The 26,959-nt window shown below is 45.7% G+C and overlaps 3 protein-coding genes across 3 annotated transcripts; 2 read left to right on the top strand and 1 right to left on the bottom strand.

The window, feature by feature from the left end:
* Positions 1-364: 364 nt before the first annotated feature.
* LOC147528883 (uncharacterized) lies at positions 365-9,113 on the bottom strand. Its single transcript, XM_086610250.1, has 8 exons — positions 8,933-9,113; positions 7,601-7,714; positions 5,955-6,041; positions 4,684-4,773; positions 4,036-4,216; positions 3,302-3,406; positions 2,786-2,866; positions 365-1,699 (listed from the first exon to the last, which is right to left on the bottom strand). The coding sequence occupies exons 1-8, from the start codon at positions 9,040-9,042 to the stop codon at positions 1,448-1,450; spliced, it is 1,020 nt and encodes a 339-aa protein (XP_086466376.1). The 5' UTR covers positions 9,043-9,113; the 3' UTR covers positions 365-1,447.
* A 240-nt stretch (positions 9,114-9,353) lies between these two features.
* On the top strand, positions 9,354-16,500 carry LOC104375502 (heat shock 70 kDa protein 12A-like). Its single transcript, XM_009981862.2, has 4 exons — positions 9,354-9,671; positions 13,576-13,800; positions 14,135-14,306; positions 15,436-16,500. The coding sequence occupies exons 1-4, from the start codon at positions 9,363-9,365 to the stop codon at positions 16,479-16,481; spliced, it is 1,752 nt and encodes a 583-aa protein (XP_009980164.2). The 5' UTR covers positions 9,354-9,362; the 3' UTR covers positions 16,482-16,500.
* A 6,020-nt stretch (positions 16,501-22,520) lies between these two features.
* Positions 22,521-26,310, top strand: LOC104375501 (cytoglobin-1). The gene is made up of 3 exons (XM_009981861.2): positions 22,521-22,615; positions 24,610-24,841; positions 26,127-26,310. The coding sequence occupies exons 1-3, from the start codon at positions 22,521-22,523 to the stop codon at positions 26,253-26,255; spliced, it is 456 nt and encodes a 151-aa protein (XP_009980163.1). The 3' UTR covers positions 26,256-26,310.
* Positions 26,311-26,959: the final 649 nt, after the last annotated feature.

Below are 26,959 nucleotides of genomic sequence, written 5' to 3'. Positions count from 1 at the left end.
CTATATAATCACATGGCATTTGCCTCAGGGTCATGCTGAAGCTCCTACTTGCTGGCACTGGACAACTTCCCTGTCATTTACCTTCTAAAGGTAATGTCCAGACAAGATGAAGTGTTAATGCACTGCCCACCTTAGTCTGCAACACCTTACAAGGTATGAAAAACTAACTCTGGTGGTTCGTTGCTTTTGCGAAAGTTGAAGGAAATATGGTGCATATGTAATTTTAATTCACCTGCTCTATTCCATAATGAGTTTTTCGGTACAGGTCTTTTACAGACAGTTTCTCAGAATACTTTGTTTTTCTAAAAGCTAATTTTCTTGCACATGCCTGGATCTCAGCTCATGTTGTCAGTGCAACATGCTCACAGATTAGTGGATTCCTGAGAGAAGCAGAGAAATTTGCTTGCAGAAAGCTGCACAGAAATTTGTCTTTTTTTCTGGAGGCCCTCAAGAAAATGCCAGGGAGTTTGTGCAGCCAAGAAAACTGCTGGACTAGAAAGCAGAACTGGAGGAAAGGACTTGGCAGGCACACAGCAGGATTTCCAGTCTTTTTTATTTGGCAAATCTCAAGATTCTCATTCAGTATTTTGTCACGTGAGCACATAAACATGCATTTGTCTCACTGCATCCCCCTGTGAAATACAACGTTTAGAGCACTTTGATCAAGAGCTGTGGCAGGTATATAGCTGAAAGGCTTTGGAGCAGTAAATTGCACAGACATGGGAAAGTAGCTGAGTACTAACAGGCAGGTGGCATTTGTGTGGACACAACTGGCCTTTTGGCATATAAAAGCAGGCCTCAGTGTCTGTGTCCACATACCTACACACACCTGTCTTCTGAGAGTCCCTTGTAGCCTTTGTGAGACTTGTCTTTTAGTGCCTTGATCTGTTTCTCAGCTAAGTATGTTTTTACCCAAGAAGGATGCCTGTTTCCCAAAAGGCCGTCTTCATTGTTGCTGCTTATTCATTAGCAGAAAGCATGAGCCTGCAGTTTGTGTGCCTGCTACAGCTGCAGGGGAGGGCAGTGATACCCCTGCTCTTAGGCATCCCACAAAGCGTTGGTCCTACCACATGCTGTTGGTGAGGAGGCAGGTGCCTCCACAGGGTGGCTGAGATCCCCACTCTGATCCGACAATGTCATAAGCATTTGTGAAGAACAGGTAAGGTAGGCTAGAAATACAGATTCTCTTTCCACACAAATGCTGTTTAGAGACAGCAAGGAACAAATGTTACATAAAATGTATTCGTGCTGCCAAGGCAAACGTCTTCAATTTTTAATACACATTTGTAATTAATGAGTTATCCTAGACGTCCCAAGCCCAGAGGCATCTAACCTACTAGCTCTGAAAAGCAGGCAGTTCATGGGGGAAAGAAAAGCAGGATATTGCACAGCAGGTGTTTCATCTTCTTATGGTCATATAAGTAAGTAGCTTGACTCTGAAGTCATGCTATATTTCATCCCAGACTACACCTTTTGCAATGACTTCGTCCCCACGTTTCATGATGGGCCACAGAAACCATATTTTTGTGCAATACTCCCAGCCTTTCCTGTCCACGTGCTCTAAACAATGCTTCGAGTTTTCCTGTAGGTTCCACACAGCTTTAACTGGTGGGTCCTGAAGAAGCAGCAAACAATAAATTCTGCAGCACAATATTGCGAACTCTCTTTTAGTGGTGATTTTTGTGTCCACATCAGCTTGCTGAAAATCAAGTGAGAACAGTTTTCAAAGCTTTGTAATACTACATTGATGAGCAGACATTGCCTCCCTGCTCTCATTCTGCGCAGCTGCTTCCCATGAACTACGCACTGAAGAACTTCATCTGTCAAAGCTGATGGTACCATTTGAGTGGGACAGGCAGAGGTCCCAGGGTCACTTTAAAGGATCTTTTATTTACTAAGTCCTGGCTTCTGGATTGCTCAGCATCCAGCAACTGTCTCTATTTCCTCATACCCAAAGAGCTTGAGAAGCCTGAGCTTTTGGAAAGGCCCAGTGAGCTTGCAAAAGGGGGAAGCTGCTCTTTGGAAGCTTCATATATACTTGACATTTATTATTTCCCATGAAAAAAAAAACCTAGACTATAGTCCATTTGGATAGCAATCACCAGGGCTATGTTTACACCAATAGTCTCTGCAAGCTTTCCCGGCCTCTCAGGGGTTTGGCTGCTCATTGTTCAGGGTCAGCTCTGATATAGCATGGCAATATAACCTTGGATTTGACTGCTGCTAAAACAGCTGAGCTGGCAGAAAGAGTGATGTGAGAAGGAGTTATGAGAAGCCTCATCTCCACTCACGGACCCTCCACCACTTGTCCCGGGAGCCGATTCAAGCTCAGTGGTGGCTGGGTGCTTACCTGAGCTGTGATGTTAGGATGCCTGTGACCAGCCTTGCTGACCCTGACACACAGAGCAACATCCCAGCTTGGTCTTGACCTGCCTGGTCACTGTGGGTTTGCCCAGTGATCACCAGACTGTGGCTGATCCTGATCACCACCACTGGACCTGCGCTATGCACCTTTCCTGGGTCTGGCAGGCCTGTGCTTTTGTTGGTGAGGGCACTGCCCTCCCTGTCCTGTCATTCCCCACTGCAGCTTTGTATCTCCCTTACAAGGTACCTCTGTGTATGCCTGTGAGAATATTAGGGAGTATATGAGCTAGAAGAGACTCACCACAAGTGGACAATAACCTCAAGCAGAAGGGAGACCTCTCATTTTTTTAAGTACCAAGCTGCTCAGACATGCCAGAAAATTGAACCACCCCCCCTGTTCCTGGGCTGTATCTTTACTTACTGTGATAATTTTGCTGTAAAGCTCTATGTCCTTTTCATAATAGGAATATCTCAAGAGATTCCTTATCTCTTGCATTTTGCCCTACAAACCAAGCACAACATAAAGCACACTGTTAGCATGCGGCATGGCCAGCAGGGCAGTCCCCGAGCACTGGGAATTTTTGTTTCTCAGATCGTGTTAATCACCAATGGAGAAGCTGCCTGTTTCAAACTTTGGAGGAAGGTCCCATAAAAGCAACACAGGGCTGGAAAATGCTTTCTGCACTCATGTATGCGCCTCAGCCAGCTGGACAATTCAGACATGCAGTGTATGTCTGTGTATCATGGGACACAGACGGGTTTCCGGAGCTCAGCTTTCCACACCCCCATCCCTCTCATCTCATAAGTTATCCGCACTGGCATTGCCAATATATTCAGAGCAGTGTCCCTAGCAGAAGCTAAGTTCTAAATGAATGGCAGATGCAGATAGCCCTTTTATCCCACCACCTGTGTCCAGTTACACAGAAACATAAAGTACCTGTTTGTAGATGGTCATAGTGTCATTCAAAGGTGGAATCTCAAGAACTTCAAATATTTTACTTATTCTCTCCTGTATATCCTTCTCACAGGCATCAAACAGCTTCTGCAGCAAAAAGACATCAGCTGATTACAGCAGCAATCACACTGAAATGAGAGGTGTAGTGTGGAAAATGTGCTGAAACCACATCTACATTACAGTAAATTGTAGGGCTGCTGACTGATTGAAATATGTCTCCAATACCTGGAAATAAACTTTCATCGAGCTGTTTGCATGTTGAAGCCCATTCTCCAGCATCTGTAGGGCCTTATCATCACAATCAATACTAATAATGGCCTCATCTCAGTCTTGTCTTTTAAGGTGTACCATTTTGTTATTTTCCTTCAGATCTCGCCGGAATCGGAGCAGTGAGTCAGACTTCAGAAAGAGGTCTCCCATCTAGTACTCAAAGTGTTAACCATGAGGAAACTGGACTATGTTTTCCCACTTGTGCTTAATGTGGGTGAGATATGGGACTGGGATTTGAATGTGCCTTTCTGAAAGGCAGGAGAAAACAGGTCAGCATCAGTTTGCTCTCTACAGCATTACACAGGCCCTGCTGGGCTGGTAAATCAGAGACCAAACTTAGTCCACAACTTTATCTGATACAGAAAATACTATACTCAAAGCCTGCTATACTGACTACACCATATTGATCTGATAGAATCAGAATGAGAAAAAGAACATGAACAAACCTTAATCATGCTGCTGCCAGCTCTATACGTCATAAAGCAGCCTCTGGAGCTCCTGAGTTTTTCCCAGTTGTGTACCCTGAGCATCTCATACCAGTGAAGCACAGCAGTCAAATGTGAAGGGTCATTCATGTTCTCAGAGTGCTTGTGCATGCTCATCACTTTAGACAAAAGCTCATTGTTTCTAGGGCAAGAAGGATATTAAAAAACTTAGCTAAGACAAGACAAAAAAATGAACAAGTGTAACTATTTTAATGAATCTATTTCATGAATCCCATGTTTTCTGCAATGCACTTCTCAACTATGTTTTATAGCTGGCAAGCAGCTTTCATGTGGGAAATAGTGCTTTCTCAGCTCAGTTTTGCATGATCACAGTGGAATCTGATCAAAGAGTGGCATTTCGACTATGTCATTGTAGGCTGATTTCTTTTATTAACATGTTCACCCTGGGAATGTCTCCTTCCCTTTCTAGAAAAACTCAAGTCATCTTCCAGAAATCAGTTACAAAGAGATGCTGGTAGGTTGAAAGTCTGAGGAGGTGTCTAGGCTGTCTGGTCAGAAACAGAGAGTCCCAAAGGACTGGAGGAAGCAAGATGTGGCTCTTCAAGGTAGAAACACACATGTCGTCAGAAATCTGAATAAATACCTTACCTTGCCTCTAGATCTTTGATCTTCTCTTCCAGTTGCTTTTTTAACTCTTTCTCCTGAAGCTCTTTTTGGGTGACCTCTCCAGGAAATGCTCTGAAACAGATTTCTTTTGTGAGATCTCTTTATTTATACTCGGACACTGAGACAACAGTGGACCTGCCTTTATTGAATAGTCTGAATTCCAGCAAAAAAGCCACGAGGTAGGAAAGCACTCAGGAAAAACTCCAGGGGAGCTCAACAACCTGCCCTGAAAGCGAAAGCTATTTACATCAGAAGAAAGGGAGGTAGGGTTGTGAGGACTAGAGATTGAAGAAAACTTGAAGTATTCTCCACTTGTTAGAATCTACTCTCATCTTTTCTCTAGTTGTTTTCTCCATCATTAATATAAAAATATTATCAGCAAACATCCCAAACCCTCCTGAGAGTTCTCTGCTCCTGGATTCCTTTCTCCACAGACGTCTGGGTAATGTCAGTCTCCTATTCCTCCAGCAGGTGAAATTCTCCGATTTCCAATGCCTACTCTTTAGGTGATACTACTATAGCTTAAAAAAGCCCTCTCTACATGATGACCCTAGGTCGATTGCAGACTCACACCCTAAAAGTGCTGGAAATTTTTTGCTTTTTATCATTCACCAGAGGTTTTTAGAGATTGTGTCTTCTTCTGTATCACATTGCAGAACAAGTACATGCAGCTCTAATACAAAGGAGATCTCTGTCGCGGACTGCCTGTATCTTCTCACAGTGGGTCGCAACCAAACGGCTGTTGCGACCACGATGTATCTCACGATCAGAAGGCTGATCCAAACTCGCTATTATCTCACTCCAGCAGAGCGCTCTGACTCACACGCTCCAGGAGAGAACTGCCCCACTCCCTCTTGGGAGTGCCCCGCCTTTAATCATCCATGAGTCACGTGGTCTCCGGCTGACCAACGTGACTCACAGCACCTGTCCTGACGAGGCACAGGTGCTTTCTATTGTAGTAGCCCATGTAGCAGCCAGAAAACTTCCGCAACAGATCTTGTCCCATGTTTCTTTCCCCTCCTTTCAGAGTAAGCCATACCATCTTATATTAATATTCTGATCTTGTGAATTATCTCATCAAATTTCTGCTCTGTCAACTAAATTACCTTCATTACTGCACACAGAAATGTTGTGTTCAGAGCTTGTCTAACCTTGGACATGGTAGATGTATTATCCATAGTGGAGGAAGATGACTGGCTGTGGGTGAAAGGGCAATACTGAGAAGAGGAAATTCAGAAAAACCCAATACTCACTCCTGATAGCCCCTGTGTCCCTTCTGGTAAGAAGGTTTAGAACTGCTGGTCTCCTGCATCATGTGATGATCAGATGCATCACGCTGCCTAGAGATGGACAAAAACTATGTTAAGCAGACAGACCTGGGAACAAACCAAGAATGAGGACCTGAATTTTGGAGGTGTAATCTGGATCTGGACTGGTTTTCTGACAGCCTTCTGTAATTAGGCAAACTCAGGGACACAAGTGGCTGGGCTTGGTCATCATTTGAGTTTAGGTCCAGTGTCTGGGAACCTTTGCCTTACATCAGCCCAAGTCTCAAACTTGAGCCACTCCGAAAGAAAGCTCCAAGGTTTCAGAAAATCTGAGTATTCCTTCACTACCAGGCTATTCATGACTGCACACCTGCAAACGCTTCATGACTCACAGATATTCCACCCATGATCAGAAACCAAAATACCACAGCTGGCTTTCATGGAAATCCCAACAGCAAAGCCTCTTCCCCACAAAGCTGTTCAGGAATGGTACGGACATCCAGCTGTACTATTTGAAGTTTATTCACTCCTGGCTTTAGTAGCTGCGAATGATTTATGTTTGCATTTTATCCCCACGATACCATCCATTAGGCTATTATTTATTTTTCTTTCCTTCTTATTAACCATTTCCCGCCTCCTTGCCAGTATTGCCACCACTATGTCTTCCCTCAGTGCTTGCCTAGTTCATAAGAGGGCAGTTTTCACAACAAAAACCCAGGACTGCCTCTGCACATCTGTTCAAACTGTCCTCAGAGGTGCTTTTACCACCTTCCCTTTCTATATTAGGCTGGATGCATTTATATTGAGGGCTGCTGTTGTTAAGGCAGCTATTACATGTTCAGAGAAGTATTTGCACTGAAGTGAAAGTTCATCTCACAACATGACATGTTTTCATGTCATGTGCCCTGGGTCATGCACCTTGATCTGCACTCCAAGAAAACTTGTTTCAGAGTCAGCTCATGCCTGGCCATGACAACGCAGTCAAGCAAGGGAACGCAAATTTGGTGTGTCTTGCAGGACAGAGTTGTGATAACCAAGCCTTGAGTATGTCTCAGTGACAGTTGCAAAAACATTTATGATTTTCCACTCATATATATTCTTAACATAAAGAATCACATTATCTGTGACAACTCTCCTTGTAGTTGAGTATCAACAAAGTCAAATCAAACTCTTTTCTTGCCGTCCGTCCATCCATCAGGGGAAGAAAGAAATAATAAATCACATTACAGTCAGTAGGCAAGCATCCATTAAAGTCCTAAGAAACACACAAGCTAAACTTCCTCCCTCCGATTCCTGATCAGCCTGTAGGGAAAAAATATCTAGAGATCAAAACTTCCCAAGGCTGTGCTTTGCCAGGCGGGTGATTTGTGGTGCTATGAGTCAGTACCAACAGTGCAAATAAAATTATCCAAAAGTGTAAGATCTGCATGTTATATGGTGCAGATTGAACAGCTGCTGTAAATTGGCTCTGGGTTCCCAATATAGCCCAGACAAAATTTCATGCTAACTCAGGGTCCTCCTTGTGTCTCGCTTATTTGTAATCTTTTGTCCAAGCTGTCCCAGTGTACACCAGCTACAGTTGATTGTCAGGGGCCACACTAAACACTACAATTTCTGGTCACTGGACTCACCTTATTTCTTTTTCCACCTGCACCAGCCTTTCTTCCAGACCATGACATAAGGCTTCCAGCCTTGAAATCTTGTCTCCACAGGCACATGGTTGCAACAAGCTGTCAGATGTTTGTCTGAGAAAAAAAAAAAAAAATCTTAAAATGAAGGTAAAAAAACCCCACATACTCTAAACAGCTACCTTATACAAAACAGCCCTGTGAGCAGAGGCTCCATGGCTACATCCATGCTAGCAAATAGATCAGAGCCAGAACAGAAGCTCCAGGGCACATGATGGCCCAGCACACACCTGGATGCAGTTTTGGCACAAGTGAGGTAGCTCTCCCCCAGATGATGCCTGTTATAGTTCAGAGGACTGCACGGGCCAGGGTTTGCCAAAAACAGCAGAAGGGTTTGAGTAATCATTAGGGCTGGATGAAGTGGGCAGGATACAGGGAAATCTCTTGAAAAACAAACTCAACCCAGACCTGCAGAGTGTGAGGAACAGCAAATGCAGGTGCCTATTCTGCTGAAATCAACTTCGCAATGTAACCGCTATTGGGGTTTTAATAGAGAAGAACAAAGCCACATGTTCTCAAGGTAATTTTCATTTCTACATTCTACATTTCATTTCTACTCTGTGCCCTGTTTCCTAATGAGCATCTCAAACATCAGCTATTACCACAGAGACAATCCTAGGCTGAGGTGGTCCTGCAGCTTGGACACAGGTGGAGCAGACAGCAAGCTCCTTCCTGCAGCTAGGCAACGTCAAAGAAAGCCTAAGCATGCAGTTTACACCATCAATTTATGCCAATCAAGTCTGCACAGCTGCTGCGAGGAACTGTCCTACCCCTCTTTCTCAGCACCTCCTCTCTCCTTTCCTGCTGAAACAGATTTTAGTTTTGTTTACTTGCATGCATTATTTTCCAGTCAAATCATCTCATTTCCAGTCTTTCACTGAGGACACTTTTTTTTCTTTAAGTTCAACAATCCAGTAAAAAATCTGAGTTTAAGTCAGTCTTTCCCTGCAAAACTGTTCAGAGACTGGGCCCCCAAAGTCCAGGATCTGTTATACTATTGGTACTGTGCTTTCCAGTTTCTCTTCCTTTTACACCCATTTAAGATCTGCCTCACCCTTTGGAGCTGAACTTGAGCTGAATTTGAGGAAGTTAACTGCCTCTGTGACTGACAGGAAAAATAGTAAGTAGAAAACAGAGCTTTTAGTGAAATATTTCACAGTCGGGAAATGTTTGCAGTCTCTCACTGCAACCCCCCAAGGGACTTTGTAGAAACATTCAGACCTACTAAGGTTAAACTTGGGAAGTTTAGCCAGAGAAACCCCTTGTGCAACATACCTGCCGTCTTCTGCAGTCATCTCTCTAGGATCAGCACCCTTATGCACTTCTCCAAACCACCCTGATCTGCTGTTGCTGCAGACAGCTGAAGACATCTCAGATGAATCCATGGTTTTAAAGCAGCAGAAAATGGTTGCTGAAAGGAGCGGCAGCACAGGGGACTGCTGCCAGGAGCACAGGAAGCTACTGCAAGTGTTGCACTTTTTTGCTTTCACAAAGGGACTTTTCTGCTATAAATAACAGAAACAAGCCCTTCCCTTTTACCGGAAAAGGCACTCTTCCTTTGCACTGTATCTAGTATTTCAGCTATCTCCAGCCAGTATAATTGGGGGGTGAGGTGGGTGGGGTGTGATTTCCTCCTGCAATATAAGCCTGAGCAGTTTCGATTTTATCCCAGCCCTCTCTGATAGCTGCTCTGTAGCTGCCAGAGATGTACAGCTGTGCACTGCCATCAGCCATGGCCAGCGAGTCAGTCTTCGTCGTTGCTATAGATTTTGGCACGTCCTACAGCGGGTACTGTTTTTCCCTTGCTTCAGGTGCAGACCAAATCCGTCAGGTGTACTGGGGAACAGAGCACGGGCTCAAGACCCCAAAGACGCCCACGTGCATCTTGTTTGACCAGAAGAAGCAGTTCAGGAAGTTTGGCTACGATGCTGTGATGAAGTACAAGAGCCTGCCCTCCAGCGAAGCTGGCAGCTGGTACTTCTTCCAGAACTTCAAGATGAAGCTGTACAACACAGTAGGTGGAACAGTTAATTCTAATGGGAGTCAGAGCTATTCATTTATTTGAGGGGTGGGGGTTAGAGGAATTGGTGAAGAGGGCTGAGTAGTCTGGCTGGTGAGGATGAATGAATGGAAATCAAAAGGCATTTTAATGAACTGAAGAGGAAACTATTTATTTTCTGGATTAGCCAAAGACATCACAGGTGTCCTGATTTTGACTGGGACAGAGTTAGTTCTTCTTCAGCAGCTAGAAGAGCTCCATGCTTTAGTTTTAGTCTGGAATTTGTTATGAGAAGAATGTTGATGGCACACTGATGTTTATTTTTGGTACTGAGACATCAAGGACCTTGCCAGTGGGCAGGAGCACAACAGGCTAGGGGAGCATAGCCAGGACAAAGGGCTCACAACTCCTCTTATAATTTGAACTTAAGACTTGGCCAATGAAATATTCCATATCATGCAATGTCATGCCCAGTATATTGCTCTTCTGGGAACTCTCTTGGGAGGGCTCTCTCGGGGACTCTTGGGATGTTATATCTTGCTCGTTCTGTTTTTAGCCTCTCTCTCTGATCTGGGATTGCAGTATCGGGACTTATCTGTTTCAGGACTGTTTACTGGGATGGTGTCGTGGTTTAGGCCGATCTGGCAACTAAACTCCACACAGCCGTTCTCTCACTCCTTCTCCAGTAAAGTGAAGAGGAGAAAAATATAATAAAAGGACTGAGGGTCAAGACAAGAACAGAAAAGGACCACCCACCAACCACGGTCCTGGGCAAATCAGACTCGGCTTTCTTAAGGCAAAGCAATTTATTAAAAGTTACTTAATAGGACAAAGGGAAACAAAACCAATTACTTGAGAGGATAAAAAGAAACAAAGCCAGATCGTAAAAACAACATCTCCCCACCCCTCTTTCCTTTTCTTCCTGGCTCTACCTCACCCCCAGCGGCACAGGGGGACAGGGAATGGGGGAGTGTAGGTCAGTTCACCCCATGTTGTTACTGTCGCTCCTTTCTTAAAGGAAGAGGAGTCCTTACACCATTTTCCCTTGCTCCAGTGGATCCCCTACTCACAAGGAAAATCCACAAATTTCTGCAGTGCGAGTCCTACCTGCAGGATGCAATCCTTCCACGTGGATTGCTCCAGTGTGGGCTTTACCACAGTCTCGGATTCGTAGGGAGTTGTTGCCACTCGCTCTGGCGTGGGTCATCCCACAGACTCTAGATGCGTCTCTACCTTGTGGTGCCCATGCTTCACGACCAACCTCAGGCTCAGGCATCTCTTCTCCGACGTGGGCTTCTCCACAGGCTGCGAGTGTGTCTCTGCTCCACCAAGTCTGTCCTGGCTGCAGGGGGGCCGCCTGCCGTCTTGTCACCAATTGCAGGGGAAACTCAGCTCTGGCACACCTCGTCCCATTCCGTCTTCACTGACCTGGTGTCGGTGTGGCCGTTTCTCTCAGATCTTAGTCTTCTCTGGGTGAACTCGGCGGGGTGCTCCCCGAGTTCCCCAAGCGGCTCCACTGCCACCATCCTCAGCAGGTGGTGCCAGCCTTGCGCAGGCAGCCCCCGGCCAGGAGCCAGGGAGCGGAGGCAGTGCGCTCCTCCCTTCTCTCCTCACTCCTGGGCAAAGCACCTTTTCTGGTTCCTTTGTTCCAACTTAAATAGGGCAATTCGCAGAGGTGCCGATTGGCTCAACCCCGAGGGGGATGGGAGTCCGATCTGGTGGCCAGAACCGGGTCTGACCCGGTTCCAAAACCAGGGAAGCCACAGGGAGCAAATCCCCTCTCCTGCCACCAGAACGCCCCCCACATCAAACCATCACAGATGGGACAGGCATTGGTCACCAGGTGGTGAGCAATTACGCTATGCATCACTTGTTTGTATATAATATTATGATTATACATATATACTTACTATTATTATTAAATTGTTCTCATCTCAATCCACAAGCTTCCGTCCCCTTTCTCCTTTAATTCTCTTCCTCATTCCCTGAGGGTGGGGGAAGGTGAGAGCCTGTGTGGCATTTAGTTGCTGGCTGGGCTAAACCAGGACAACAGGACTTTCTTTTATGATGCTGTTCATTGTCTAAAGACAATAAAACCTGATTGCATGCTTTGGTGAAGCCAAATACTTGTTTTTAATGAAAAGCTGCCCTCAGTCCTTCACTGGAAACAAATGAAGCTTCCTGTAATTCAGAGGTGGACAACTTCAGGATCACCGTAAGACTCCTCCCATGTTATATGCCTCCCTCTAGCTTGTCTCTCCCTCCCTTGAAACGATATGCTGAAGCCAATTTAAGAGTGGCTAGCTGTCCTTCAAGTGTGTAGTGACTATCATTTCTTTCTGAAGGCTCTGTGCTAGTTCGGAATTGTTCACAGCTTTTTCTGGGTTTGCTCATTCAGCCAAACATTATGCTACCTTAGGGCCTCCTTGTCCAAAGCGTGGAATAAGCCAGGCCACAGGGCCAGCCCAAGGTAAAATCTTGTGTCTGCTCTTTGGCATCTTCCAGTGCTAAGCAATGAGTGCTAAATTGGATGTGGCGGTGGGTGGGAGGCCTCTGTGAGGACTTCCCTCAACAGGAAAGCTGGGAATTATATGTTCTGCCACAGTGTCACCTGTGGAGTGGTGGGTTCTCACTCACTTTTGGAGAGGGCTAGAGAGACCTTTTAGTTCAACCCAATTTCTCTGCACCCAAGGAGCAAACGATTAAGGGAAATTTCATTACAGAATCACAGAAAGGTTGAGGTCGGAAGGCACCTCTGAAGGTCATCTGCTCCAATCCCCCTGTTCAAGCAGGGCCACTGAGAGCTGGTTGCTCAGGACTATTGTCCAGCCAGCTTTTGAATATCTCCAAAGATGAAGATTCCACAACTTCTCTGGCCAACCATTAGAAGGTTTCAGCAACAATGAAAGGGGAACACCAGTTCCTAGACACAGAACTAGTTATTTCTGAATCTCCACAGAAAGTGTCTGTGGAGGACATGACATGACAGATTCCTTTTATCACCTTCTTCTAACTGAGCCAGGAACAGGGACAAGAAATAAGATTGTAAGTAAAAATGAACATAGATTCCCTTTCTCTTCAGTGGCTGCACCTGCAGAACAGGATTCACCTCACTTTTCTTTGCTATGTGCCACTTGAGCTGGGCAGCACCTGGACCTGCCTGTTTTTCTCCACTAGCGGTAAAGGATCCCAACTTACTGGAGCTGATTATCCAGCTGATAATCCTTGTGATTTAGGGCTGTCTTTGGTGGCTGCTGAAGCAAAATGAAGAAAAGCACATGCAGTGAAGGCTGGCTTCTGACACTTCTTTGGATACAGACAGCAATTCCCACTCTTTCTAGACAGAGCAGAAAATCAAGGACCGGTGAATGGAGTTTTGGTCTCCTGGGAGAGACTAAAAAAGTGTCAGAGCAGCCACCTGCCTTAAGCTTTGGATACACCCAGGGAGACACATAAACCAAGAGAAACCTTGTAGAGAAACTGTGTCAGACCAGGGTGTTATTTGTCTATATGTTTGTCCAGCATATATTTTGTTAATGCTACACACAGAAGTATTGGTGCAACCAGAGAGCTCTGATGTCTCTATACATACACCTGGGAAATGTATGGTGGTGTCACATAGAAAGTACAATTCTCCCCACTGGCTGTTCAGGAGGATCTACAGGGTCATTACAAAATTTGGCCTAGGAGAAACAGTTGACTTATCAACCATGTTGGTATTTTGCCTATTGAAGGTAAAGCGGTTTGGTAGCTGACCTGTGTCAGTCAGATGGCAGTTAGCCTCAATACTGAAGCCATTGCTGGGAGTTCACTCAGGTTTGGAGACAGGACCTCCTTCTGCGCCATATGTTGCTCAGTGCGAAGGGGACGGGTCTTGTACTGAGACTGAAATGTGTGACCCTGAGACATTTTTTTGTAGAAAGTCACATCTGGCATGGACCTGAAAGACAGCAATGGAAAAACGCTTCCGGCTCTGACGGTCTTTTCTGAAAGCCTCCGCTACCTAAAGGAACATGCCCTGAACACCATTCGAGAGGCCTCTTTCCAAACCGTTTACAATCAGGAGGAGATCACCTGGGTCATTACTGTCCCGGCCATATGGAGTGCTGCTGCCAGGCAGTTCATGCGGCTGGCGGCGAAGGAGGTAAAAGCACTTTATCCCACTTCCTTAAGTTATCTTCAGAGATTTCTTTACCCGTTGAGGCAGAGGAACTCCTCAACATTTAACAACCTGTGTCTCAAATCTCAGTCTACCAGGAAGAGAAATCTCCCACGTTGGGGGCAGTGAGGGAAATGATGTTCCAAACCATCAGTAACAACCACCATGTAGAAATGAGCCCTACGGAGATCAGTACTGCAAGAACCACCACCCCAGCACGGTCTCCTGGCGCGAGAACAGCCTCCCTCGCAGGTGGCATTTATGCAGTGGCGATCTCACCACCTTTCCTTGAACTGACACTTCTCTCTCGTGATTTTAGGCAGGCCTCATCTCTGACATGATTTCTGAGAAGCTGATTGTTGCCCTGGAGCCAGAGGCTGCGTCACTCTGGTGCAAACAGCTTCCACAAGAAGGGTTTATGGCAGAAAACAGTGACAAGAAGAAGTTTCAAGATTCCCCTGGGATCCAGTATATTGTTGTTGACTGTGGAGGTAAAGTTTTCCCTGTTTAACAGGTACCATCTTTACTGGGCATGGAACATGGCTGTTTCACAGTATCTGACACAGTGGGACCCCAAAGGACTGCAGTGCAGTCTCAGAGCTTGGACTCCACTGCTGTGCTTGTCATAGGGTTTTTGTTTTTATTTCTCACTTAATGAGATCTTTGGGTAGGCAGAAAAATGGAAGGAAAAGACAGATCACTCTGCACCGTATAGCAGCACCAGCCACTGACGGGCACCCACACGCTGTTGTATAGCCTGAGCAAACAGCCTCCTCTGTGGGAGCAAGCGTAGCACCCAGTGAACTGATGGAAGAGGTTAGCTAGCAGGCCCTGTAGAGTAAATCCTTAAGAACATTTGATGGAGCACATGATAGTAATTTATCTATTTTCCTGTGTGAGTTTTCTGGTGTAACATGAATTTCCTGCCAAGAGCAATCTGGTGATCATGAAGAAATACTGAAAAGGTATCAAGAGAACCACAAGTTTCTGAGATTCTCACAACTGCCACTCACCTTAACTCAGAGCTTGTATATTAAAAGGCAGGAGTCAACTATCTGTGTGAGTAGGCCAGTCTCCTTTCATGATCAGAAAGGAGATCGGCTTGTGCAGGGAGTAAGTCAGAGCAAGTGAAAGAGGGTAGATTTCGTTTAGATATGAGGAAGAAATTTTTTACATTGAGGATGGTGAGGCACTGGAACAGGTTGCCCAGAGAAGTTGTGCATGCTCCATCCCTGGAAGTGTTCAAGGCCAGGCTGGATGAGGCTTTGAGCAACCTGGTGTAGTGGAGGGTTTCCCTGCCCATGGCAGGGGGGCTGGAATTAGATGATCTTTGAGGTCGCTTCCAACCCTAACCATTCTATGATTCTATGATCCAGCTCTCATCAGCAATTACTGTAGGAGCCTTGAAAGACCAGGCTTGTAAAAAGAAGTGTGTAGATTTAGGAAATCTAAAGGTGTGCAGGCAATAGCGGAGGAGTGAGGACGTGAAAAGAAAGCAGCAGAAAACTGCACTTGTGAACCAGGAGTTCAGAAGGTAAGATTATGTTTAGTGGAAAGTAAGGACCTCATGTACTTTAAAGAAAACCAGCTAACTTCATTTGTGTTTGTGTGTGTGTGTAGGTGGCACAATAGACATCACGGTACATGAGATCCAAGAAAACCATTACCTGAAGGAGTTACATAAGGCAACTGGAGGTGGATGGGGAGGCAACAGAGTGGATGAAAACTTTACTGAGTTCCTCAAGGAAATATTTGATGATGGTGTATGGGATGAATATGTAAACAGCCACCCTACCGAATTACAACATATGATGTACAACTTCAGTCTACAGAAATGCTCTACTAGCAGGGAGGCAGTCTACATACATTGCTACTACAACTTGACCAGAGTGGCAGAGCGCAAAAAGGACATTTCCCGCTTCTTCGAAAAAGCAGAAGGAGCTGTGTGGTGTGATGGGATGATCATGATCACATATGAGAAAATGAAGAGCTTTTTTGACTACAGCGTCAAAAATATCATTCGTACTTTGAGGGAAATTCTTGACAAGCCTCACATGGCCAAGATCCAGTACATTTTGCTTGTGGGAGGCTTCGCGTCTGCCATCATCTTGAGAGATGCGATCAGTCAAGCCTTTAGTGAGAAGTATCACATCCTTTGTCCAATGGAGGCCCAAGTGGCCGTTGCAAAAGGGGCTGTTTTATTCGGAGTCAATCCACAGTTTGTTGCCTCAAGAGTCAGCGCTCGGACATATGGCATAGCAGTAAGTCAGGAATTTGATGCTGCTATCCATGACTTACATAAACTAAGGGTCTCAAAAGCTGACAACTATATTTATTGTACAGATCTCTTCAAGAAATTGGTGGGAATTGAGGAGTCAGTGAATATAAATGAAATTGCCCATTATAATTTCCATCCAACAGAACCAGATCAGACAGCTGCATGCTTTTCTTTCTACTGTACAGAAAAGCAGGATGCTAAGTATGTAGACGAGGAAGGGATGGAACGGCTTGGCTCATGTACAGTGCCAATGCCAGACACAAAGCTGGGGAGGAAGCGCCAACTGAAGCTGGATATTAAGTTTGGGCTCACAGAATTTAAAGCCTTATGTACTGACGTCACTTCCAAACAAAGTAGGGTAGTTGTAATAGATTTTTTAGCTGTGTAAATGCTCAGTACATTGAGCATCAGGGACAATAACTCAAGGGAGAGCATGGCTTCAGTGGAAGGCAATAATCAATACAATACGGTCCATTTGCCTTCTCTAAAGTCCATCATCCAGCCTTCTGCTCACACAGGTAGATAGGTTCCTTCCATTCCTCACCAAACACCCTTTCAGTCCAACATTTCTCTTTCTGTTGTATCTGACAGTAGATTTGTCTGCTGCTTTATCTCTTACCCTTCTAGCTTAGCCCCATTGCATCTCTGAACGCAATAGTCTGTACCACCAATATAATCATCTGTACTCTATCTGTGTTTGATACAAAGCTTCTGGACTGGTATCTGAATAACTTCCACATATACCAGCCCATAACTATTTCTTTTAGCCTGGTATCTTCTTTCAGCTACATCCTCTCTTCCTCTGATATCAGGTCTCTTTATCTGGAGTCCAGGTTTAACTCTGCCAGGGGTGACATTCAATGGATTTGAGTTTTTTTCAGAACATTGCTTTTATAGATTGTATGTCATTAAAGTGCTCTTGTCCCAGTCAAGATACTCTGTAAAGCAGTAACTCAATGTAGTCTGGGGGCTTGTATCCAAAACCTGTGGGAGTGTTGTTCCCATTAAACCATTGGGTAGTTTGATCTCATTAACTGGGCAGATACGAATGCCAGATTGTAACATTACAGATAGGAATAGTGCTTATGCTGCTGCCTGAACCCCTCTGTCCAGCTGTGGGTACTCTCTACATCTCCGACTTGGGCTTTATATTTTCCATGTCCATGAAAACTAATTTCTTTGCCTCCTGCCTACGGCTCCTGTGCACAGGTTCAGCATAATGTGGCCTGCGTGAGCCCAAATTTGTTCAAGAGAAGGATGTGATCCTGTAGCGTACTGGCTCTGACTGGGGTGGAGTTAACTTTCTTTGTAGCTGCTGTTACGCTGCTGTGTGATTTATGACCAAAACAGTGTTGATAGCACCCCAATGTTTTAGCAATATGTCGTGGTTTAGCCCCAGGCAGCAGCTAAGCACCATGCAGCCGCTTGCTCACTTATCGCTTATTGTTTTTTTTTTTTCTGGGTTTCTTTTCCCCTTCACTAAGGATGTGGAGTTTCCATGCTCAACACCAGCCTGTCCCGATGCAAATACATGGTTAGCTGGATACACTGCATGAAAACTCACTGCTGGCATCTTTATTAGCTGTAATGACAGTGTTAGAATCACTGCTAGCCATGTACTTAACGTTGCCAATCATTAAGGTAGCATTCAGAGGCTTAATCGGTATATATGCTATGCCCTATAATGTGTAAAAGCTGAATTATTTTGAATACATTGCCTTTGTTTTCACATTTAAGGTCTTATGCTCGCAATAAAAGTATTCTCAACAGAAAACTGTACATTTCTATCATGTCAGATGTTACTTCCTTGTTAACTATGTGAGAGCTGTTCTGGATGACTAGGTCCCAAGAAGCTGAGTATTCCTGCTTTTTTCTTATCCTTTGGACTTGGTACTTTCACCAGTGCAAAGTGCAACATAGCTCCAGCCCAGCCCACTACCCCTCTCTGAACGGGAGAGAGAAGTGTGGTCTGGTGGTGGTGTCCAAAAAGTGGGATTTTACCCAGTATGCAATCCAATACACACAGGGTAGAGATATTTCTTTATTACAAAGTTTGCGCAAAGTTGGGAGCTAGGTGGTATTCCACAATGCCAGCTCTCCTTTACCAGAAAATCATCGCACATTTATCCTGTTGCATGATTAGTATAAACCCACCCAAAATTACACGCATTGGTTAGTACTTAACATATCATCTACTACTGGTTAAACATATTTAAATTAGTGCACATACTCTGTGCAGGCATGGGGGGATAAATCTCTTTGGTCCTGAATTGAGTTGGTGGCTGTGATCTTCGTTTGCCACCTTTACCTTTCCACTAGTTACTGCTGGCTCTTGCTGACTTTATGCTTGTGGTATTTTTCTAATCTCATTAACCTTCCTTATAGCAAGATATTTTCTTTATCAGTCTTTGAAGTCCTTGCTTCTGTTTCTCCTTTTGTGATTGCTCCTCTGCTATCCCCTATCATCTTAAAGGAAACAAAATCTAGTACATCTTGCATCAGTGGCAGCTGGGAAAGCTGCATGTGTCTGCCCCAGGTCTTTCCCTCCCATGTGCTATGGGCTTTGGCATTCAGACACTTACACCAACAGTCATGATTGCAACTCCTAATTTTGCTTGTTTTGTTGAGCTGGTAATGTTGATAACCTCAGATACTGAGCATTGAGCAGATGCAGGTGTTTGCCATCTCCATAAAAGCAATACTGAGCATCAGCATCTCAAGATAAGAATCCGAGAAACCTGGCAATACCTGCTACAGGGGGCTCTAACCTCAGTCTGACAGTACGGGGAAGTGTTGGAAAAATAAGAGTTACAGGTGCCAAGCCTTTCCAGTCATCCTCTATAACAGGTGTGTCTGCTGAGCTGGAGATTAACCCATTGCACAATAAATAGGGTAGTTTATTTTTCTTAAACACGAAACTTCGATCACGAACTTTCAAGGAGAAGAAAACATGGGCAGCTTTGCAGTGCCTGTGACCAGGGCATCAACGGGCTCCGCAGGCAGTCGCCATTGCCAGATCCCACATGGCTGGGTGGGTAGAAGATGCAGTCTGTTTCTGTCACCGGAGTTTACCGGCTGCCTAAAGCACGTGGTTTCTCGAAAACCAAAAGGAAACGAAACCAGCTTCCCAAACTGCTGACGTTTCCTTGCACTGCAGTGGGAGGCACGTCCTTGACTTCCTGGCTGGGGACAGGGCCAAGAAAAGTTTGGCTGCCACATGCAGGCTGAAATACCACGGCTGTGCCCCCTGCTCAGGATTTCCTAGCACTCTGTCCTCCCGGCCTGACCCTGCCAGTGAGGAGCACTCCGTCTGTGGCCAAGGCTGTCTCTGCAGTGCTGCCCAGCACCCTCGTTAGAAAACATTTCTCCTTATTCAGCAGAAATTACACTTCAGAGCATTCGCTTTCTTTGGGATATTAAACAAAACAAACCATGAGAGAGGAAAAAGAAATAAACCAAACACGCATCCTGTTCCTCCGGGGTGGGGGAGTGAGTGTCGGCAAAAATATGACGACATTACGATTAAACCACAACTTTTTCACAGCAGTACACTTTTGAGGCTGAAAAAATAGGCTTCAGGCGTTTTTTTATTTCGATCTCCTGAGGTGTGGTACAAATGCGTATAACCCTATTAGAGATGTCAAAACTTTATGAGATATTACTGAGTTCACCTTACAAGGACTCGGCAAATCACGTGGGGGGAAAATAGAAGATAATTCTCCAAAAGAGTAAAAGTAACACCCGAAGGTGAAAGGAAAGAACAGGAAAGCGTGTCACAGAGAGCATGGTGACATGCTTGAAGGCATCATTGTTCGTTTCGTCTGTGCGGCAGGTCCTGTGCCACTCACAGCTGGCTTAACAACAGACAAAAGTGACCCACTGCACCCCAGAACTGGACAAACCAGATGAATTTATGGTACTTCTGTGGAAACACGTTGAAGAAAGGGCAGTGAATGCTGAAAAAGTAGAGACGAGGCCAGGGCAGAGGGAGACACGGCTATGGCAGGGCAGGGTGCACGAAGGGCAGCAGGGCAGGAAAGGGACACGGAAGGAAGAGAGCTGCCCGAGCAGGGACAGAGGGAAGACACAGGGGCACCCAAAGGGACAGTGACCAGTGGAGGAACCCACACTGGAGCAGCTGAGTAGGACAGAAGGAACAATGAGAGCAATGGGGCCCCTACACATGATCTCCAACTCCCGCACAGCTCATGGTCTCAACAAACGGCTTGAGCGTAACCCGCGGCACAGGAGTGGGGGGCCGGGGTGGGGAAGACAGGTGCCTAAGTGTTGGTTGGTTTGTTACTTGGCAAGATATTAATTTGATCAAAATTTCCCAACTCAAACCAGATATTTTTGGCCCACACCAGGATGTCTGACAATACATCGAGTGAACAAGCGCCTTTGTAATACAAAGTCCCAAATGAGATTGGGAAGAGCCTGTAAACTGCTGCAAACAAAAAAAAAAACAAAGGGGAGGGAAAGGAAGGGAGAACAAGGGAGTTGAAGAATAAAAGGCTAAGAGGGAAGATGTATCCTTGAGCAATGTGCAGTGCTACCATAGCTCAGGCCAGAGTGCCAGGCTCACCACTGTGCTCCAGCTTCTCCAACTGAGAAGTGTCCACAGCAAGTCAGGGTACACCAGGATCCACGAGGAAAACATGACACCTACAGAGCGGAGGAAAAGTTGCAAGCAAGTAGTTGTACACATCCACATCCCAAAGAAAAATCAGCTTTACCTCCATGCTCCAGACCTGCCCGAGCCCTTTTCCCTTTGGTTAAAGTTGGTGCTGCTCTTTCTTCAGAAGCTCACTCTGAGGCCACCCATGACCAGTACCTGGTGCATGTTCTGCTCTCGCCTAAAAACTTGGTGCTTTTCCCACTGAGCTCCTCTCCGGAGGTTTTGGCTCCCAAGGGCTGGGAACCACCAACCCCTGCAGCACAGCTCCTTCCTCTGCATCCCTGTGCTGGCAGCTGGGCTCAGCCGACCTGCATTTTCCTGGTTTGTGTTACCTTCAAAGAGGCAGCAGTCCCAGCAGCACAGCGTGCCTGAAATTTGGGACATTTTTCAGAGGATTTTGGGACGAGAAAGCAGAAGGCTTTGCAGCTTTCTATCCGACTGCTCTCTGCTGTGGTGAAAAGGTAGGGGGGAGGGAAGTCGGGGATAGCTTCGGTGAAGCCATTAGAGGCATCCCTCTGCAGAAGTGGGACACAACCACACCAAGACCGATCGGTCTCTGTGAGGTTGCAACCATCACTTTCCTTCTGCCCCGTGGCATCAGGCTGGTTTTGCTCGCTGTTCCACACATTTCTTCCTTTGCCTATTCCTTCCCTCCTCTAAACCATCCCAAACAATACAAGGTTTTGTCTGTGCTCAGGGTCCAGCAGCAGCAGCAGTTTCCTCAAGCCCCTTAGCCCTTATTTTGTGTGCATGCCCTGGAATCAACCAGAACATTCCTGCCAGAGGTTAAGCCTAGGTGCCATGTGGCTAATCCCAAGATTTTTTTTGCTTCCAGTTCCAAGTGACCGTGACACGTACACGCTGTACACTAACCTTTCTCCTGCTGCTTACCTCTTTCTCCCTCCCAGGCAAGTAGGGCTTAAGGATAGGACAGACATCCCAGCTACAAGCCAGAAGGATTAGGGCAGCAAAATGCCTGTGCTTCCAGCCTGGTAGTCCTGCACCCATTTATCTCCTGCATTAAAATGACATGGCTTGCTAGGCCACTGTGGCCACGGATGCTGTGCCCATGCTGTTGTCACTGTCCCCGCAACAGTGTCGTTTTGGGCTGGTGATGCCTCCCACCCACCGGCTAGGAGCAGCGTGGAGTGAGTCCCTGCTAAACCAGAGGGCTGTGGGGAAAGCAGGGACTATGTCATGAAAGCAGTACTAGAGAGAGTTGCCAGAGCTGGAAACGGGATCTTTGGACTGAAGGAGCAAGAAGTGCTGTGAAGAGGAGATGGCAGGGCACCACGGTGCCTGCAGCACAGCAGCGATTGCAGGAACAAACCAGGAAAATTAGTGCTTGGGCAAGGATCGCTCTCAGGAAAGAGAAGCCAAGCACTGGGCTTGGCAGGGGTGAGAGGGGAAGAGAGATGATCTTTTTCTTCCCCTCTGAAAATCCCCTTTTCCTCTTTTCTCCTCAGACAGTGTGATCTTTACTCTGGTACCTGACGCCACAGTGAGAGCGCTAGTCCTCCTTCCTCATGTGGTTGGTTTCTTTCCTGATTAAACGTGATTAGGCAGCCGTAAAGCCTGCAGAAATGTGACCAAGGGGAACGGAGACAAAGAGTCCATTCAAGATCTCTTAAATCCCCAGGGCAGTATTTAGAGAGCCCCGAGTAGAGAACCAGAGCAGAACTGCCCTGCCAGGACCTCCTCGTCCTTCTCGTTCCCACTGTGTCCTTCATTGCAGCCGTCTCCTCCACCATGTCGTTCTCTGAAGCAGAGGTGCAAAGTGCCCGTGGTGCCTGGGAGAAGATGTATGTGGATGCTGAGGACAATGGGACAGCTGTGCTGGTCAGGTAAGGAAGGAGCCCATCCCACTGCTACCCAAGAGGACTGAAGGAGGAAGGCCAAGAAGGATGGAGTTACCACCTAGGAGCATGTCTTGATGCATTTTCATGCAGCCCTTGCTGGGGACGTTTTGGGGTGCTGTGGTTTATCTCACCTCCGGGAGGAAACAGTGAAGAGAAGAAACCTACACAAAGAAAAGTAAAAGGAAATGGGGAAGGAGGGTGGAAAAGGAGGGAGAGACAAGAACAATTTCTTCACTCCACCTCTGTCCCTAGTAGAAGGGTGATATATTTAAGGTAAAAAAAGTATGGTATAAAAGAGAATGGGAACAAAATATGGGCCTATTTACCTCTTTTCCTTTACGTCTGAACTCCTTTAATGATTTTCCTTTCCAGTCCAGAGCCCATCTGTTTCATTGTATTGTATCCTTCCCGTGGGCTTTCCTCTCTTAGTTTTCACTGTTTTTCTCTCTTCTTCTGTAAGACACAAGTTTCTTCTATTCAACTTTCACACGTCCCTCTCTCAGCTGGGACATATATCACCTCCATAAGCACTGATCAGTCCAACTACTATTTCTGGTTATCCTACCTTTACCACGCCGTCTCACTTTCTTGTATATCACATCTTGTCCCTCAAGGTATGTTATGCGTGGCTCTTTCCTTCTATCTGAGGAGCGTTAGGGTCAGAAATGCAGATATAAAACATTAGTAGCATTACCCCAGTGGCTTGGCTCCCTGGGGTAATTTACTCTAGAAGGTTTTGGCTTAGTGTTCTACAGACCCAGCCCTGCCTTTAGAGAAGTTCTGGGCTCCCCAGTACAAGACATACCAGAAAGAGTTCAACAAAGGGCCACTAAGGTGATAAAGGAACTGGAGCATCTCTCCTGTGAGGAAAGGCTGAGTGCTGGGACTGTTCAGCCTGGAGAAGAGAAAGCTCAGGGGAATCTCATCAATGTATATAAGAACCTGAAGGGAGGATGCAAAAAAACCAGAGCCAGGCTCTTCTCAGTGATTGCCCAGTGACAGGACCAGAGGCAATGGGCCCAAACATAAAGACAGAGGGTTCCCTCTGAACATCAGGAAACATTTTTTTGTTTACTGTGAGGGTGACCACGCACTGGCACAGGTTGCCCAGAGAGACTACAGAGTCTTCATCCTTGGAAATATTCAAAAACCGTCTGGACATGGTCCTGGGCAACTGGCTCTAGGTGACCCTGCTTGAGCAGGAGGTTTGGACCAGATGTCCTCCAAAGGTCCCTTCAACCTCAACTGTTCTGTGACTCTGCAAAATGCCATCTGGACTTTGCTATTGCTATTTCAAGTGGATAACTGGTTTACCCAATGAGTAAACTGCTTTTTTGAGAGCTTGACCAAGATGATTGTAATTGATGTATTATAAAATCCAATTCCTTTACAAGTGACATTGAATTGTGTTACTTTTGAATACATAAAATGAGCAGTACCTGGTACTGAAACAATAATCCATCACAGGCAGTAAGAAAGCTTTGGGATGGACTCTAGGAAGGGTTTAATTAACCAAATGAATAGGAGGGTTTCTCCATCAAAACACACACTGAGAGCACAGTGGACATATCTGCTGTCCAGAACATCCTTGGGAATATTGCACTGTCACACTCACCCCTTTGTGAATGCACTCCCACTTCTCTGTGGATTTTATCTCCACCTAACACTAAGCCAACACTGAGGAAACATTTACTTCAGCAGCAGTGGAGTAAATTCAAGGTAGGTAGGTTTTCAGGTGGATTAAGCAAAGGGAAGTGCCCTGGGGAGAGGCAAGGGAGGGGACAGGCTGCCGTGGGCACAGGGATTGTGCGCAGATGGCAAGGACAAAGGAGGACCAAGAAACGCAGGCAAAAGAGGTGTCTGTTCTGATAAAGAGAAGGAAAAAGGGCAAAAATGCAGGAGACAAGGCCTGGAACATGAAGCCATATCTGTATTGATGCCTCAGTACACAGATTAGGATGTCTCTCATTTCTCAACAGGATGTTTACCGAGCACCCAGACACCAAGTCCTACTTCACACATTTCAAAGGCATGGACTCTGCCGAAGAGATGAAACAGTCGGATCAGATCAGAGGCCATGGCAAGAGGGTTTTCACCGCCATCAATGACATGGTGCAACACCTGGACAACTCTGAGGCTTTTCTTGGGATAGTGAACCCACTTGGCAAGAAACACGCCACCCAGCTGAAGATCGACCCCAAAAACTTTAGGGTGAGCTCGCAGCCCTCTTCCCAGGGGGTGTAATTGTGATGGGAGGATGCCTTCCCCTTTGAGAGGCAGAACTGAGAAAAACAGGCTTTGTATATATAAATATATATATTTGTATATACAGATGCCAGATCTCTCATTCCTGCCATCTTCCACCATCAACTGTCTCAGAGTGAGAGATGGAGATGATGGAAGGCGAGACAGCTGATGGTGGAAGATAGCAAGAATGAGAGTTCTGGCATCTGTTGGGAAGAAGGCTATGCAGCAGATGTGGTGCAGGCAGGTCTGCTCAGGTGGGAGGTGCGGACCTGCCCGTGAGTTGTAGTGGGTTTTCTCAGTGCAACAGGATTCCCACGCTTGCCATTTAATAACAAGACACAGAAAAGCAGCTTAACACTGGACTTCAGTCCTTGATGTCTATTTTCTCTAGTAACAGGAACTGAGCTTTTCTAGGGCAACTAAACCAGCTATTATTGAGCAACAATGGCAACAGCATTGCCATCACTGAACAAACACAGATAATAAATCTAGGATCAAATAACTTGCCCAAGTCCAACTAAGGTCACTAGCAGAGTGCATTTAAAACTGCCTGCCTTACACAGCACAAAATACAAAATGTAAAAAGAGGCACCTTCTGGCAAAGGTCACTCAGGCACCAGGAAGGTGGTTTCCAAAGCAGTGGGCCCCATGTTCAATAAGTGGGAGAGTAAGTGAGGATTTCTGCTTGGAGAGATCCTGAAAAGACTTTTTCAGGGTAAAGATGCACACAAAATAATAAATGCTTCACAGAAAAGGAGCTGATGTTTCAAAGTATGCCGCCTACCTGGCTGCTGTAAAGACAAACAAACCCTCATTGCTACAGAGCACTAGATAGCTAACAAGCAGGAAAGATTAGGAAGAAACTTACCCCCAAGCCATGTACTCCATAGGGGTCCTACACAGGGGTCCTCAGGACCTCTAAACATTTGGGATAGTCCACTGCCAGATTGATTGCAGTAGATGGACCAAGTGAACTGGTCCTGTACAACCATCTTTAAGTGCAGTCAACATTAACTAGATACAGGGTAGTTAAAAGAAACAGCAGCAATGACTGCATTTTTTTGTGAATTCTATAATGCACCTAATTTTCCGTGACCTGTTATGAGCTCTGCATGCTATATGCTGTTGGATTGTTCTTGTATCCCTTTCTGTCCTCCAAGAATCTCAACTAAAAATATTTATTTTGTTCTTATGCCTCTAAAGTGAAGGAAAGTGCACACTGGTTGTTTCTTCCTTTCTCCTTGTTCAGATTATCTGTGACATTATCTTGCAACTGATGGAGGAGAAATTTGGCGGAGAGTGCAAAGCTTCCTTTGAGAAGGTAACCAATGAAATCTGCACTCACCTGAACAATGTCTACAAAGAGGCAGGTTGGTGAGGATGTGAAACCTCCAGGCTCTTCTAACGTCTCACCAGCACTGATTTGCTGGTTTTGGTCCTTCAGCCACAGTTGGAAGAATGAAAAAGTAAAAAAAAAAAGGCTTATATAATGTAGATATCAATAATTTCCTTAGCCAACAGTTTCTACAGCTAAATAAAACCTGCAGATACATCAAAGCCAAACAACAAATCCTGATGTGCTTTGCAGCTTCAGTGCTCCAGGTGGGTTCCTCTGGCCAGCATCCTTGAAGACTATATTATAAGACGATGATTTTAAGCTTGCTATTCCTGAGAGAAAGACTTGCTTCTTCCAGCAGCATCAGCCCAGAGAGGCACCAGCAGCTCTTTGTCTCAGCTGCCACCTCTCCATCCTCATGAATGATAAGCATGACCATTTTGAGGTCATTATTTAAGAGGCAATAGGTGTTGTTTCATGTTTGAACTAAAACAATGAGGGGAGTGATGTATGGGAAATACTAATGTCTGAGAAAGACACGGGGAAAGTCCCATCTTACATAAGCCAGTGGAGTTCCCCAACCTTGGGAAAGGTTTCTCGGAGCAGCTTTCAGTGTAAGGGATGGCAACGCTGAATGCGGTCACCACTGGGTCCCTCTGGGCAGGGGATGAACATCTATGATTCTATGATCTCCAGCACATGGATTTCACTTTTTTGCTACTCCCAGCAAATCGCGCTGGCCACGT

This window comes from Tauraco erythrolophus, chromosome 4, assembly GCF_009769465.1.
Source record: "Tauraco erythrolophus isolate bTauEry1 chromosome 4, bTauEry1.pri, whole genome shotgun sequence".
In the NCBI taxonomy this organism is placed as follows: domain Eukaryota; kingdom Metazoa; phylum Chordata; class Aves; order Musophagiformes; family Musophagidae; genus Tauraco; species Tauraco erythrolophus.
The sequence above is the reverse complement of the archived record's forward strand: the minus strand, read 5'-3'. Positions and strand labels throughout refer to the sequence as shown.